The sequence below is a fragment of the Nanorana parkeri genome, unplaced genomic scaffold, assembly GCF_000935625.1.
Source record: "Nanorana parkeri isolate BGI_ZX_2015 unplaced genomic scaffold, ASM93562v1 scaffold453, whole genome shotgun sequence".
NCBI classification, from domain to species: domain Eukaryota; kingdom Metazoa; phylum Chordata; class Amphibia; order Anura; family Dicroglossidae; genus Nanorana; species Nanorana parkeri.
In genome coordinates this window covers 220,154-237,689 of record NW_017306721.1, presented here as the reverse complement: position 1 = coordinate 237,689, position 17,536 = coordinate 220,154, and the positions used below count along the sequence as shown (strand labels likewise).

The 17,536-nt window shown below is 38.1% G+C and overlaps 2 protein-coding genes across 4 annotated transcripts in view; one reads left to right on the top strand and one right to left on the bottom strand.

The window, feature by feature from the left end:
* The window catches only part of LOC108790200 (gamma-crystallin 1-like), a 12,014-nt gene extending 8,601 nt beyond the window's left edge, over nucleotides 1–3,413 (top strand). For all 3 annotated transcript variants that reach the window (XM_018560414.1, XM_018560411.1, XM_018560413.1), the window contains exons 2-3: nucleotides 981–1,223; nucleotides 3,138–3,413. In XM_018560414.1, the coding sequence (XP_018415916.1) occupies nucleotides 981–1,223; nucleotides 3,138–3,413 (519 nt within the window). The remainder of the gene's footprint in view (nucleotides 1–980; nucleotides 1,224–3,137) is intronic.
* CUNH2orf80 (chromosome unknown C2orf80 homolog) overlaps nucleotides 1–17,536 on the bottom strand; it is a 30,987-nt gene that overhangs the window by 10,996 nt on the left and 2,455 nt on the right. Inside the window, exons 3-6 of the mRNA XM_018560410.1 lie at nucleotides 13,701–13,782; nucleotides 11,990–12,072; nucleotides 5,770–5,854; nucleotides 3,792–3,869 (exon numbers count right to left, since the gene is read on the bottom strand). Coding sequence (XP_018415912.1) covers nucleotides 3,792–3,869; nucleotides 5,770–5,854; nucleotides 11,990–12,072; nucleotides 13,701–13,782 — 328 coding nt within the window. The remainder of the gene's footprint in view (nucleotides 1–3,791; nucleotides 3,870–5,769; nucleotides 5,855–11,989; nucleotides 12,073–13,700; nucleotides 13,783–17,536) is intronic.

Genomic DNA, 17,536 nt, shown 5'->3' with positions numbered 1-17,536 from the left:
CAGACAAACCAACAGTTGTAATAACATTGCAACTGCATGACATTAGTTTAAAAAAAATAGTTTTCTGTAATAACAGTTATATGGTATTGATCCTGTGCCTGTCCATGTAAGCAATTACAAGGCATACACTGGAGTTCTCTGCCAGAGAATCCAAGAGGAACGACATCAATAGACTATTGAGACACAGCCATTGATTGGCATCACCTCCAGAACATTCTTTTGAGGTCAGATCCTCTGCATAGGCAGAGACCTCACCAAGAGCTAAACAAGTGTAAGGTTAAATTATTATAGTCACATGTATGGGTTTAACTTGTTTTATTTACTCACCTGTATTGAGCAGTCAGAATTTTAAGCTGTAAGTTAATTTTTCACTATAAGTTTATTTTATTAAACGAATCAGCATGTATATATGGGTTTTCTCCAGTATGAGTTTGATAAGGTGCCTTGACATATGGAAGGGATTCAGAATTTTGCCCATATGACAGTTAAAAACTTAAACCTCGGGCATTACCTAGGCAGTTCGAAAAAAAACACTAGCAAGAATGCAAGTTACTGTCCCTCAGCTGCAGTTCCCAGGTTCCCTCCGCACAACCAACATTACATGTTATTCAAAATCACAATAGGTATTCCTGCCAAAGTAAATGTTATTTTCAGCTCTTTTTGGCATTTAGTGCTGAAAATTATTGTTGGCAAGTACTGTTCAATATAACTGAGGATCAATCCAGTAATGATTATAGAATTTAGTCGTAAGGTGCAAATGACATTGACAATAGTATTTCAAAAGGATCAAAAGTCTGACTGAAATGCTTTTACCTAAAGACCACACTAAGTCTTATAAACAGTTGTGCTAATTAGAATGATTAATCTATTAAATACAAAAGCAAAATGCAAAATCTGTTGAAAATGATTTCACTAAGAAATATTTCAATGGAGCTATCAAAAAAATATAGTTCTCTTTTGACCAATGTTTTTGCTTACAGATCATCTTCTACGAGGACAGGAACTTCCAGGGCCGCTCTTATGAGTGCAGCTCTGACTGTTCTGACCTCCACTCTTTCTTCAACCGATGCAACTCCATCCGTGTAGAAAATGGAAACTGGATGCTTTATGAGCATCCCAACTTCACCGGACACCAGTATTTCCTGAGGAGGGGAGAGTATCCTGACTTTCAGCAGTGGTTGGGATTCAATGACTCCATCAGATCTTGCCGCGTTATCCCTCAAGTATGTCTCCTAGGATAATCATATAAATCTACTTACCAAATAGAGTTATCATTTTTTTCACAGGCAGTCAGTGATATTTTTTTATCTGTAGTTTCTTGAATAATTTCGCTAGTGGAGTATACATATTGTGATTTCACACACATATTGACCAATTTCACATACTTCCTTCTAAATGAAGCATGATTATTAGTTCAGACTAAAGCTGGCCAGTCATTGGAAGAATTTTGTTTGAACATTTTCGTTGATTTCAGGAATGAACGTTCGAAAGTTCATAGAAACATCCATCATAGCATAGTCATATGTTGAAATTGAATATCGTTTGTCGGCCATACGAAAGAAGTTAGCTTAAGTCTTGTTAATAACCCATACTCAAGGTAGTAACTAAAAGCACAGCAGACCATGTCTAGTTACGTTTCTTTATTATTTGAAGAATTGCCAAAATGATGGAAATTAGAGAGCATGTATTCTTTCTGCCCCATCGCCTATCTCCTCTCCATAGATGCATACTTACCAAGATCCAGCGCCCAGGGCCTCCTGTGTTTTTTTTACAACCTACGCCAAAGCCTTCTTACTGCTGGCCACACCTACACAGTAGAGCCACATCGGGTTCGTCTCCCTTGCTCTGAAAGTGCACTTGTTATTTAATAGTTTTGTTATTGGACCTCATCACAATTATTTATAGATTGCCCCTTTGGCCAATAGTTGTTTCCACCATTCAGTTAAAACCTGTTTACATTGTATAAAACAATAGTGTTGTATGCAAGTAGAGGTGGCCAGGAAGAGGAAATGGAGTGTAAAGTAAATCCAGGAAGCCCTTGTCCATCGAACGTGTTGTCATGCAACTTGCATGTAAAGAAAAATACATGGACATAACAATAACCATAGTTTTAAAAACCTATTTTAACCTAAACCCTACATATAAGTACACTGGAAAAATATCTTCAGCTAGTATTTTTGGCGTGTTGTCCTGCATTTTCCAATTCAATTAAAGGGGGTCTTTTTAGTGGAGTTTCCATTTTTTTTTTAAATGTAACTTGGGTCCTGTGTGAGCATTTGCCAAATGCTGGTCACAAATGTACAACTATCACAAACATTGTACTATCCAGGTATCAGGTTAGCAACTATTCCACATTGCGATAATACTGTTTAAATTCTGGTTACCATCACTGCAGGGGCTTCTTCATCTACATCACCTGGCCACTAAAAGATAAAGCTCCATGATTTCCTATGGGTTTTATTATTGGCATTCCCTTCTAAATGGCCCTAAGATGGTTAATAGGCTTCTCTTCTCAAAAAATAGTGACACCATCTATTTTAGTGTGACACTGGAGCCAAAAGAAGCAAATATGACCTGCTGATGATATCCGCACTGTCCAACTAAAGCCTGTTACTGGTATTTAACCCCAAAGTATGAATATTCTTCATAAAGAAAGCCATGAAAAAAATCCTGGGTTTTGACTTCAACAATAGATACAAAAATAGGGTGGGATGATCAGATACCAAGTACCGCACTTGGTACAAGTACTGATACTTTTCCATCAGACCAATTACAAGTACTTATCCAAGTTCTCACAGATACAACTATTGATACTTTTTTGTTTAGTATCATGTGACAACACAGACTAATGATTTCAGTGGTGGAGTGCCAGAGCCGGGTCCCAAATGCAACCGCTGCAACCCTGGTAGTTCTTGTGAAAATGCCAAGTATCGGCACTGGTATCTGAACATCCCTAAGCATATGATAAAATATGATAAAATATGAATGCATTGGCCTAACATACGTAAACATAAGTTGAATGAGGCAACCAGACCATAATAGCACAATATTAATTTGTGAATCAAAGAAAAATGTGACACGTTTAATTTTTGAAAATGTCCTTTAAATGTATATTATGTGGTCTCTTTATATTCTAGCAACGTGGTTCCTACAGAATAAGGATCTATGAAAGAGAAGACTTCAGAGGTGAGAACATGGAGTTTTTAGATGACTGCGCCTCTGTCCATGAGCGTTTCAATTACCATGACATCTACTCTTGCAACGTCTTGGATGGCCACTGGATCTTCTATGAGCTGCCCAACTACAGAGGTCGCCAGTACTACCTGAGACCAGGAGAGTACAGGAGATACACTGACTGGGGTTCTGTCAATGCCAGAGTTGGCTCCTTCAGACGTGTTAGAGAAAACTATTAGACTGAGTTTGAGCAAATTACAGTGCACCTGCTTTAAATAAATAAAATGCAATTTACAACTGTTCAGTGATTTTTTTTTTCTTGAGCATTAAATTGTCAGAGTTCAGATGTTTCATTGCTATATTGGGAAACAAGAGGAACAAGCTTGTGCTAGTGTTTATGTATACAGATGACTTTCATCACAAAACATGAAAGAAACAATGATTATAGACATGAATAAACTACATTGAATAACCTAAAAACTGTCGACTGAAACAAAGAAAATGTCAGTAGTGCTCTAGCTAGGGAAAACTATGCACAATCATAATACATAGAAAACATCCATATATGTTTTAGTGCCAATACAACTTCAATACATTCAACAGTTATAAAAAATTACCTTGGCAGAACTATGTAAGTTTGTTGTTGAAGGCTTGCTTCCATATATTTCAAAGACATTCTCCACTGGCAAGCTATGCTATTGAATATTGAACATAATATATAGTTATTTTATCTGGTGGGTTTGTGACAATAGCATGTTTAAAGTGGATTCAGCATCTGATATTTTTCCAAGTTAAGTGCATACATACAAAGTGGTGTAACACTTATGGCTATTCATTGCCGCTCAAGGAGCTCAAAATACTCCCCTTGCCTAGGTCTCCTTTTTTCCTTGAAAGCTAATCCCTCTTTGTTCAAGCATCATCCCTCATCAGCATCTAATTCCTAGACTAAGATGCTGGCCCAGGGATGACACAATAATGGAAATACAGATCTGAGCAACAGCTTTTATGTTTTTGACTGTGTATACATGGTGTCTCAAACAGAAAGGCCCTTTGGCCAGAAGTTTAAAACGTAAAGTCTGAGTATATGCAACTTTCTCTGACGTCGTACTGGCAAGAAAGTTTGATTGACTGGTCACTTGGGGTGAGACTAAGAGAATCTTCTTCCTGCTTGCAGCAGACCAATTATATAATTCTGCCATGAAACTCCTTCTCAGGTCTAGGCACAGTCACTTTATTCAACAACTCTCTTTTCAAGGCTATAAGAGAACTAAAGTCAAACCTTTTTTGGGTCAAAGGAGTACATTTACTAATGTACTTCCTGTGACCCAAAGTCAGTATCTAGCGGGCTACTGCTATTTGCTGACAGCACAGAGCCAATATTGTCAGGATCCACCCCACTGTTTGATTGACAGCTGGCGCTGTCTTTCTAGAGCCAGAGCCAGCTTGCCCACCCCCTCCCTTGTCTGTCCCTACAATAAGCACTGGTGAAACAGAAAGGGGAGTGGGATATCTATGTGGCGGGTGGTCGCTCTCTGCAGGGAGAAGACCGTGAGCTGTGCAATCAGCGGTTTTTGATCAATCAGCTCTTAATCTGTAAATCTGGCATGTGATAACGGCAGTGTCACACGCCGGCTTTAAGTATTGGGAAGAGTACATTTTGCTCTCCCATTACTTCTCCTTTAATGGTACATTTAAATATACCATTGCTATATATGTTGATAGGTCAGGAATTTGTTAATGACTTGTAAAATTATTGGAAGGTGTTGTAATCATATCTGAAAAACACACACTCAACACAATCACAATGGAACTGAAAGGGAAACTTTTGCAGTGGTAGCTTGTCATCATTGCTGTATTTCACAAAGCAAAGCTAGATGAATAGTGCACATGTTATATCCCCATTGTCCCAACTCTCTGGTGGGGAGTCTGTCAAATGTTTTCAATAGACTCATTCTTTTAGACTGATCAGTGGTGGTTTCTTTTGGCTTTATTAAAACAAAACAAAACAATCTTCTAGTTGCACACATGTATATTGTAATGGGGTTCCTTTACTGAGGAAGTAAGTGGTGAAGATTTAACAACACAAGTAGGTGACACATTAATGTATTAAAGTGTATTTACTCTAACAATGAACTTCTCTTATTTGCTCTTTTTTGGTCTACCAAATATATAATTAACAGTTTTCTGTCATATCTGTTCAATAACTACACAAAATATGTTAATTTTGCCAGTTAAGTTGATAACATCTTGCTCCCCTCCTGCTTATCATCCTGCATGGGCACAAGGAGGGGTTATGATGATAAGAAGGAGGGGAGGAGATGAGAAGAGGTCTGTGTTCTTTGAAATGCATCAGAAATTAAGTAGGCAGGGCTGACAACATGTGCTTTGGAATTTAAAGCCAACAATACACTGTATTGTCATGTCAAAGAGGAAGGTAAGAGCTCACTATATTTCTGGCACATCAACAGTTATTTTTCTGTACATGCAGTGTGTTTAAAGAGATAAAATGTGTAGAAATGTCCATATATTGCAGAGATGTGGTTTTTCATTTTGCCTTGACATACATTGAATACAAAATTGACTTTTTTCCCTTACCATTAGCGTTCCTGCAAAAGAAGATAGAATCATAGCTTCTCTCTCCATCCGATTGGGGTATTTATGTTGGTTTAATGCTAGCTTGCTATGCAAAAAAAAATACTTTAGTTTATTATTCCAATGCTGGAATAATGCTGCAGTAACATTGAAAAGTGCATATGTAGACATTCTGTACTTTAATGCATGAACACTACTTAATTAGTAAAAGTGTTATTCAATACAAATTCACTAGATAAGCAAACTGCAAACCTGCACATAACCCAATCAGTGAAACGATATCAACAACCCAATTTTAAACTTTCTTGTACCCATGCTCTGTTCTGATCCTATTCCTAAAACCCTTCCCCAAACCCACTTTTACCTGATATGCTTAAAAAATGTTCTAAAAAATTCACCAACATAATCAGGTCATAATTTCTGTTGTTTTATCTTTTTTTTTTTCTAACTAATTTCAAAATGCTGGTCCTTGTATAACAGAAGAGGCTAAAGGGGACTATACCAAGACAATTATGGGAGTGGCCATTGCACTGAAGCTTTCAACAATTTCCTTTTTAATTTCTAGGGCTTGTGCAGCCCGCATGCTCTGGGCACCTCACAGATATTTGGCAGGCTAGCTCAGCATGCATTATGCATTTTAAAAGGCATGTATAAAAAAAATATAAAAACTTGCAGTGTGATAAAGCTGTCATAAGCTGCCCATGTATAAATCTAATTTTGTCAATTTCCTGCTATATCTGCCAAAATCTGATCTGTGGGGGGCCCAGCCAGCACCACATAAGTCGCTGCAGTGACTGTTTGGGTATTCTGACAGCCGCAGGCAATGACTGTGAGAATATAACGGCCTGTAGGTGGAAATTTTTTCAGCCATGCTGTTTAGCATAGAAAATATTGTTGTGTATGGCCGTCTTGATGACAAGTGAGGGGTGCTAATCTAGCCTGCCTGAGGTCTTTGCACTACTTGATAACTGCAGAACACAAAAACACTGCCCTGCCTAATGTCTATGCAGTCAGGGGAGGATTTATACTTTTTGTCCCTAGACCAGCCGCTCCCTCCTTTTCAGGCACAATTTTGGATAAAAATGAAGAAATAATAAAGAAATAATAACAAACTAAGTGGATTAAATATAACTTAATTGACTTAAAAATATAATAAACCAAATAAGCCGATAATGTAACGAAATGTACAGCGCTAAATGCCCTTCAGGAAGTTTAATAACGATAAGGATCAGAGTGATGTCACCTCCGTGTCAAACAATCATGCAAAGGTGTGTGTATATAATAAATAATTGTGTAACAAGTTATAAATTGTGTCAACAGTTGTCATAAAAACGTGTCATAAATTATCTTATTATATAAATAAATAGAAATCTACACAAACCATGTGTCATATATGTGGAGAATAAAAATTCTCATTTATAAACCAGTCCGTGTTGTTTTCTTCCGAAAGATATTAAAAATGCGAACTTATACCAATTTTTTAGAAATGTACTTAAAGTTTTATTACTTTCTTAGAGTTCTCGGATCTTCAACACAAGAAGCCCCAAAAAATGATGAAAATAAAAATAAAAATAGAAACACTCATAAAAAATATTAAAAAACAAAAGAAATGTTCAGTGTTGTGAAGTCTCCAATGAAAAACACCAAAAGAAGGAAAAAACAGGCAGATCCCCTATAGGGGATACACTCACCAGATCCCTGATGATCGAAAGCTTTCGACATCACTCTGATCCTTATCGTTATTGAACTTCCTGAAGGGCATTTAGCGCTGTACATTTCGTTACATTATAATTCTGGAGGCTTTTAGCCTGAGTTCAGCAGCTTTTCTCCCTACCCTGTGTTCTTAGGAATTTTTTATGGAATTTTAACCCTATGGTCATATTAATATTAATTTTAAATTGTAACCCTATCCACTTTTATTAATTTCATTAGCGCAAGTTATTTTAGATTACAAATAAGCCGATAAGCCACTTCTTATAAATTGCTACTTAATAAATAAACAATAAGTTAAAATTTACAAAAAGATTCAAAGAATAATTTTACAATAACTTAAAAAATAAACCTATTCATCAAGATGTACAAAATTATACTGTTAAGGAGATGGTGATGGGATAAGTCAACATAGAACAGAAATATTTCAGGGGCTTAAAGTCTCTGACTTTTTAGGAGTATACAATGGATATAAAGATGGTGGTAACCATATGAATTCCTATATTGGATCAGTTCATATCAACTCATTTATACATATTAAATTGATAATGAAATTCACTATAAACCAGAACCGATAATGATATTATTAATAATAATAATAATTAGGGATGCACCAATACTGGTTTTTCAGTATGGAGTACTGATTTTTTTTCTTCGGATTGCCTGTCTATCGAAAGAACACCGACTTCACTTCAGCCTGGCTTCCTGACCAGGAAGCTGGGCGGTGGGTCATGACATGCCGCCAAGCTTCCTGATTGGTCAGGAAGCTAGGCTGCCTAAAAAATGAAGTCAGCTTCCTAGGTAATCAGGGAGCCGGGAGGCGGGTCATGACGTGCCTCCCGACTTACTGATTGGTCAAGAAGCCAGGCTGTCTAGCAATAAATGAAGCCAGCTTCCTAGCTAATCAGGAAGTCGGGAGTCGCGTCATAACCCGACACCCAGTTTCTTGATTGGCCGGGAAGCCGGCTCCATGCTCCTTCTCCCTCCAACCAGAAGTTCCAGCATCGGGGGTAAGTGTTCGAGCATTTGGGCGATTACCAGTACTCACCTAAATACTCAGTATCGGCACCGATACTAGTACCGGTGCATCCCTAATAATAATAATAGTAATAATAATAAAATAAAAAAACATCATGGAAACAAACCCTATTAAAAATAGATGTTTTGAGTAACAATAGAATGTTGGATCTGTTGGAAATGCAACAGCACATACTGATATGTCTTTTGAGCTTTAGATGGTGCTGTAGTGAAATGTTAGTCTCTATGCGCATGCTTATCTATGAAACACAGGAAGTTCTTTCTGTTTGCTGTATACACACATGTAATGTTCCTCTAAGCAAGTAAAACTTAATTCAGCATTCCTCAAGAGCTCGGTACTTCATCTAAACACAAAACCAACAGGGTGGGTCTCCTTCCCCCCTCTTTATGTGATTCACCATCTCTATCGACAATACCATCGGAGGCTTTAATCTACCCATGCCCTTTTCTTAGTGTGATCTATTTACTTGTTTCCTCCATTCTCTATTTAGCTTAAAGTGACACTAAACTCAGGAGTTAAATCTTAAAAATGCAATATAGTACCTTAAAGTGACATTAAACCCTCAGATTTTTTAACATAAAACAATACTGTAATGTGTGCCTTACTGTAATCCATGGTTGTTTCCCTTCTCTTTGCTGCTCTTCCTTTTAAATCTGTATCTCTTCTCATGCTGGGCAGAACTTCTATTTTGCAGCAGACTGCCTTGTCTCTGGAATGGATACATGGTGTCTGTGTGTTGGTTTGAAACCTGAGCCAGCACTACAGGAAGAGGCAACCAGCTGCAAAGGGAAGTTCTCCCCAAGCATGAGAAGAAATGAGGATTCAAAAGGAAGAGCAGCAAAGAGAAGGGAAACTACCATGGATTACAGTAAGGCACACATTACAGTATTGTTTTATGTTTAAAAATCTGAGGGTTTAATGTCACTTTAACTTTTAACAAAAATGTATCCTATTTGTGTATCACTCGGCTGTAGATCCTCAAATTATCTTGAATTTCGTACTGACACCGTCCTTCCTTCTGGAGGGTGGCTACTTTTGTTCCCCATGGTCTCTGCATGCATTGTAAAGTAGCCACTGCTCCAAGCTCACTCTCATGATGGACTACAATCTCATGTTTAGTTTGCTAATTTGTATTGAGATTGTAATCCACACACAGGGACCATAGGGAACCCAAGTAGCCACCCTCCAGAAGGAAAGAAAGTGTCAGCACCAATTCAGAGATGATCTGAGGATTTACAGCCGAGTGATACACAAATTACTTACTTTTTCTAATAGTTATGGTACTTGAATGCATTTTTTTAAATTTTACTCCTGAGTGTCTTTTTTACACTGTCTTCTAGTCACATGATTTTATCCCTTGTTCAGTTTTCAACCACCAGTCACTCAGTCTTTACCCCTCCCAATACCCTAGGTTTCCTGGTGCTTCTTCCACTCGTCTGATTTTACTTTTTGTCACTCAGTACTAACCACTTTCAAGCCCCCTGTTTGCTTTCCCTGTCCTCCTCTTTCACTATTCTGCCATCCTTTTAGCCATTTAAACTTGTCGCACTCAGGACTAGTAGCATTTTTGTGGACCCACTGATCCTGGATATGCTTACCTTTTACAACTGTGAGTTACACTCTGTTCACTAATAGGTCTATCTGCATATTTTATGGTTTATTACTCCTGCAGTGATATATTTATACTCTGTCTTTCACTTAGATTAATCTAGTTAATTGTGCTATCCTTGAGTCCTCCTAATTACCTAGTACGTCTGAGGTACACTTTCATAATAACCTTACCACTGTCATTCATCCTGAACAGCTTCCTTTATTGTATTTGTTCATATTATACATACACTCACTGGCCACTTTATTAGGTACACCTTGCTTGTACTGGGTTGGACCCCCTTTTGTCTTCAGAACTGCCTTAATTCTTTGTGACATAGATTCAACAAGGTGCTGAAAACATTGCTTAAAGAGTTGGGCCGTATTGAAATGATAGCATCTTGCAGCTGCTGCAGATCTGTCGGCTGCACATACATGAATGGAGTCTCCCATTCTACCACATCACAACGGTGCTCTATTAGACTGAGATCTGTAGACTGTGGAGGCCATTTGAGTACAGTGAACTCATTATCAAGCCAGTTTGAGATGAATTTAGCTTTCTGACATGGTGTGTTATCCTGCTGGAAGTAGCAATCAGAACATGGGTACACTGTGGTCATAAAGAGATGGACATGATCAGTAACAATACTCAGGTAGGCTGTGGCATTTAAATGATACTCATTTGGCACTAAGGGGCCTATAGTGTGCCAGACAAATATCCCCCACACCATTACAACACCACCACCAGCCTGAACTGTTGATACAAGGCAGGATGGATCCATGTTTTTCTGTTGTTTATGCCAAATTCTGACCCGACCATCCAAATGTTGCAGCTGAAATCGAGACTCATCAGACTAGGCAACGTTTTTCCAGTCTTATATTGTCCATTTTTGGCAAGCCCTTGCAATTTGTAGCCTCAGTTTCCTGTTCTTTGCTGACAGGAGTGGCATAGAGTGAGGTCTTCTGCTGCTATAGCCCATCTACTTTAAGGTTCGACGTGGTGCAACATTGGTTTGTTGTTATCTAGCAGTGCTCAGTGCAAACATCAATTTAACATGATTAGAAACTTGTGAAAGTGATGTTTTATTACTTGTCATTGTATATTGTTTTTGGTGTCCAGCATTTCATAGCTTCACATTGTAGGTTAGAGTTGAGTGTGCTGTGGAATTGCTTCGTTGCCTACTAGGCTCCTATGTACGTATCAGGAAATTTAAATAGTGATCAATTCTATGGTTTCAATTTATTTGAAATTAGTTTTTGATTTCTATTCATCCCAAAAGCATTTTATGCCATTTCATTGTTTCCATTTTGTTTTTATAAGTATCTGTATATGTGTATCCAAGTATGAAGCCTTTGTAAATTCAATGACCAATAATCTCTTGCGGTCTCATTCTCTACACGTTTCGCAGGCAGGGCTTCCTCAGGAGAGAGATAAGATGCTCTTATCTGCTTCCATAGCCAGAGGATGAAGGGAAATTATAGCACTTTAAAAAAGTAAAACAATACAATCATAGTAGAAGCTGGCTGAGAGGCATCATCCAGAAATTTGTAAATTTGGCATAACCGTACGTTTAACACATGGCATGCTACCTATGAACATGGAGCATAAGAGTTAAGATGTGTTAAATGTGATACTGTTGGCCATGGTTGGAGTTATGATTTTATCTGATTTTTGTATATTTGTAATATAAGATTTTAATGTTAATAATAAAGCTGGTATATGTTATCCTTTTTACAAAATGTCTTGTAGTCCTGTGTGGTGTATGATACTTTTAAAGCCCCAATGTTTTGATATGTTTAATTGCACTTTATATTACATTTCATTGTTTTATGTTGAACTGCAATAGGCACAATAGTCAAAGTACCAAAAAAAAACAAAATACTTACATTCTTTCTTTTCTAAATGCGTCATTGCAACTGGAAGAACTAAGCCACTGCAAAGCAACACCAATAGCCAGATCATAATGTGCCTAAAAACAAACATGATAAAAAAGAGAATAGATAATAAACAATATAAAGAAGAGAATAGATCATAAACAATATAAAGAAGAGAATAGATCAAAACAATATAAAGAAGAGAATAGATAATAAACAAGATAATGAAGAGAATAGATCATAAACAAGATAAAGAAGAGAATAGATCATAAACAAGATAAAGAAGAGAATAGATAATAAACAAGATAATGAAGAGAAAAGATAATAAACAATATTAAGAAGAGAATAGATCATAAACAAGATAATGAAGAGAATAGATCATAAACAAGATAATGAAGAGAATAGCTCATAAACAAGATAATGAAGAGAAAAGATAATAAACAAGATAAAGAAGAGAATAGATCATAAACAATATAAAGAAGAGAATAGATCATAAACAATATAAAGAAGAGAATAGATCATAAACAATATAAAGAAGAGACTAGATCATAAACAATATAAAAAAGAGAATAGATAATAAACAAGATAATGAAGAGAATAGATAATAAACAAGATAAAGAAGAGAATAGATCATAAACAATATAAAGAAGAGAATAGATCATAAACAATATAAATAATAGAATAGATAAGAAACAAGATAATGAAGAGAAAAGATAATAAACAAGATAAAGAAGAGAATAGATCATAAACAATATAAAGAAGAGAATAAATAATAAACAAGATAATGAAGAGAATAGATCATAAACAATATAAAGAAGAGAAAAGATAATAAACAAGATAATGAAGAGAATAGATAATAAACAATATAAAGAAGAGAATAGATCATAAACAATATAAAGAAGAGAATAGATCATAAACAACATAACAAAGAGATTAGATACTAAACAAGATAAAGAAGGGGAAGAGAAAGTTAAAAGTAGGCCCATGTGTTCAGGATCAATAAAGTCCCTCTTTTTATCTGGGTTCCTCTATAGGCTGCCATAAATTAAGGCCTCCCTTACATTTGTGAATGGGGCTGGATGCTGAGTCTCATGCAATCTGCGTCCAGGTGTGGTCGTCCACAGGAAATTGCAGCATGTGTGATTATATGTGAACAGCTGATGATTGCTCCTGTCATTGTATTGTACAGCACATCCTACCTGCAGGAATTCGTGAGACTCAGCAATCTGGCCCCATTTGTTTAATAGATTTTTTTCATTCAGCGTGGATGGACTAATCTCCCACTGCAGCAATTGTATTCTGGCAGAATACGCAAACAGTGACTGCAGCTGATTGGCTAAAGTCATTGTTTGATTGGAAATTTCAGGTCCAGCTTCTTTAAAAAAAAAATTATTTTTGTCGAGCCGACAGGGCCATCCACTGTAGTAATTTCAATATATTCATGTGAATCAGAGGAAGTTCTAATAGTGTATGGCGAGCCTAAGGCAGATATGTCTAATGTAAATTATAAACATTAAGATGAACTGAGTTGAATTAATCTTCAAGAATTTCGTATTCCTTTTTTTGAGGACAACACCCAGTTAATACCCAATAAAAAGCATAGGGCACTTCTCTGCAATCTATGCCTGCCACTAATGACACTGGAAGAATCATCATGACATACAACCTAATTAAACTGGGTACTGGATCTAACTGTATGTGTTTACCATGTATATTTAATTACCAGGTTATCCAGGGATGAGGATTCCTTCCTTCCTTTTGGGTCAAACTCCTTCTCTCGAAGAGTAGTGCTAACATAATCACCCCTTTAAAAAACAAAGAGTATTGTTATGTATTTATACTGATGGGTAAATTCTCATTTGAATTCTGACTATGAGGCTGTAGGCTCATAGCTCCTGAGCTATGGCACTAAAACACTCCTGAGCCTACTGCCTCATAGCTGTATATCTGCAATATTAGATCTAAGGCTCTGTTGCCTTTGACTGCAAGTCTAAGGGGATTTGGTGATGCCACTATGCAGCTCAGTGTTCTCCTGAGACTCTAATATGAAGAAGCAAAGCCCTGCCTCTATCAAGATGGCTGCCTCCACACAGAGACACAGTGCATAATAAGGCAAAGTAAGTCAGCAATGGGGGAAAGGTGCAGGGAAACCACAGGCAATAATGGTGACTAGATCTTTGCCTTCTGCCGTCCTCTTTTGGACACAGCTTCCAAAGTTCAGTTCATCTTTAAAACAAACCTGTTCTTTGCTCTGAAACAGATTTGCTTTAATGCCCTTCTCACTATATGCACTTACTAACATTCCTTTGTTTCTGTTCAGGTGTCAGGAATGAGGAAAATATCTGCTGCTTCTTGATATGAAGGACCATATGGTGCATAGTGTATGGCCCAGCACTGTCACATGGGGGAAAGGAAAAGAGTCTACAGCCCTTTTTTGAGATAAGCCTACATAGAGCTAAGTGAGTGATTGTTTTGGAAATGTATTTGCTAATAAGAGAAGGTTGTGGGAACTCCCTTAGACTTCAGATATGTCTGAATAGTTCAGGCATTTGTAAAGATTTTCCCTACTGCTATGCACCCCTTGTGCTGGGCCGAGAGGTAGACAGAAGAGTTGGCCACCTTGGGTGCTTCAGCAGGAAGGGTTGCAAATAGGACAAGACCTAAAACTTAAGTAGTGTAAACATGGTTCGATTTTTGCACGCACGTTCGTATGAGAAATCCTATTGGAACTTTCGATGCTGGCATCAGAAACTTGCCGATTGTCATTCGAAATTTCATTTAACCCCTTCGTGACTGACGACGTACACCCCCGCCGTGCTTCCCGGGCTCCGTTGCCCCTCCTACGGGCCCGGGACCGGCGTCCTTGGTGTCCGCGGGGAGCTGGGGAGGAGGTCGACGAACTTCCGTTCATCGATCCCCTCCCCGTTCTATGGGACCGGGAGCGATGCAGATTGCATCACTTCCGGTCCCTGGGCTGTCAGTTCTGGGCTCCTGCAGCCCAGGTCTAAGCTATTGAAGTGCGATCTTGTTTGTATCTAACATTCGATTTTGGAATGAATCGAGTTTGTGCACAAAAACCACATTCACTGTTAGAAATTCGTTCAATTGAGAAAAATGTAAAAAAAAAAATGTTGAATGTTTTTGTCATTGTGGTCAAAATCAATAGCTGATTTGACCCCATTAACGCTTAGAAAGTCGAACGAACGTTCCAAATTTGATTTCATTTGTTTGACAGTCTAACCGTGTATACCCTACTTTAGGCTGCTGAAGTGGCTCATAGCTCATGGGGGAGAGCACTTTTTGTCCTTTTTGCCTTGGGCACTAAAGGACCTTGTCCCAGCATTGTTCACCTGCATACATATAAACAATTAAAGTATACCTGGAATGTATGGAAGAAGAATGTGGAAATGATGTATGCTTCTGATTACACACTCATAAACCATTTATCCTGGAATTAGCTCTGCTGAACTTTTTCATTAACAGGAAAAGGTTCTAACTTCTTGCAGTTCACAATTGTGAATTTATTTTTTTATATATGGTTAGTTGTAAGATAAGCACCAAATATTATTTATTTTGCCAATCTCTTTTGGTAGGGTGTTCCACAGTTAAAGCACACTGTTAAAATTTCCACCAATACATGGGAATCAAGTGAATTTCTAACAGTGAGGGACCCTGCCAGCATGATAAGCATCAATTACCCAAAACACTTTTTATCAAAAGAGCCAGGCAGAACATTTTTGGGTAAACAGTGACTGCAGCTGGGTGCTGGCTGTCAAAATAAAACAGGCAACAGGGGAGATTCCTCCATCAGCGCTGTTTAGTGTGGATGGGAAAATCCAGTGTTTTTTCTGAGTGTAAGGCCTGCTTTACTGTAAAGAACCCCACCTTCTGCTGACTTTAAAGTGATATTAAAATTGACATGTTTTTAATACTATTTCAAATGCTGATTAAATCACTTACAATGGATGCTGCTCCGTGATGTTTAAAAGTTTTAGCTTCCTGCAGAATCAGCTGGCTCCCTTAGCACTGGCCCTGATATCTTTTTTTTAGGGTGGCTCCTTTCCCTTGCAGGCTCCTATGAAGCCACCTTTGTGTGTGCTAGTAAGCTGTTTGTGTCTCCACAAACACACAGCCAAAGCAAGGCAAGACACTTCTCTGCCCCCCTTAACCTTACTTCCTCCTCACTTCTCCAAGCTAGTAGATGGGCAGCTGCTGGGACTGCTCTGTCCTTTATGATCATGTACTGGACAGGAATTTCAGGGTAACAGAAATGAGAGAGTTGGAACTTTTGGGAAACATGATGATTGCAAGTGCAGGGGCAAAAATGTAAAGAAATACTTTGCAGGCAATGAACATTTGTTTGATCTGGATTCATTATAAAAAAAAAATGTTTGAGAGTTTAATACTACTTTAAAACCCATGTTCCCTACACGACGGATGTCCTCTTCTTTTGTTTACAGTCCTTTGAATAAAAAGTTATACATTAATTACATGAACTAAGACAACCATTTTTTTAAGAATTCTTTGTAATTGGAACTCTCATCACTTTAATGGTTTAGTTGCCCGATTTATTTTCACAGCAGGGCTAGAATTATACACTGCATCTTTAACAAAAAAAAAAGAGTTTAAATCTACTTATACCCCAGTGTATCTGTAAAAAATAAAGTCAAGGCAAATGGACTGGCTGTATTTTTCTTGAAGACGTTTCATTTGTCATCCAACCAGTTTTCTCAATTCAGAATGACTTGTACAAAGATTATCTGGGAATACATATGGTGAATGTTGCTCCAATCCATGTAATCTGTTAATCAAAACCAGGTGTGGTTTGCATTTGCATAATTTGAGCTAGGATGTGTTAATAACCTGCCCAGAGAGAGAGGTGTATGTGGCTCAAATTATGCAAATGCAATCAACACCTGGTTGCGATTATCCATTATGTGGATTGGAGCAACATTCACCATATTTATTTCCAGAGAATTTCTGTACAAGTCATTCTGAATTGAGAAAGCTGATTGGATGACCAGTGAAACGTCTTCAAGAAAAATACAGCAAGTCCAGTTGCCTTGACTTCTTTTTTACAGATATACCATGACCTAGATAAATGAGAACCTTCACAGACTTATACCTCAGTAGTTAGAAGGAGACATGAAGTCCTCCTCCTTGTCCACTAGAACCAGGGCCGGTGCTAGACTATTTGTCGCCCTTGGCAATACCAGCTACTTGCACCCCCCAGCCCCCCTCCCGCAGCGCAGCCCCCAATTCCCCCCCTCCGCCGCACGTGCGGTCAAATTCTCCTGACGGATAGCTTCCACTGGCGATAGATGGATGTAAGCAGCCGGGAAAATACCCAGATTGCTATTGGCTATTTTAATTTGAAATTGCCAATAGCAGACTGGCTATTGAAACACCTGCAAGTGAGCAGAGGAGCGGACCTGAGAGAGAAAGTTGTCTCTCAGTTCTGCTCCTCTGCTCAGTGGGCAGGTGCAATAGCCGGCCTGCTATTGGCCTTTGCAATTTGAAATAGGGGGGGGGGGGGGGGTCTCGGGGGGGGTGTGGGGG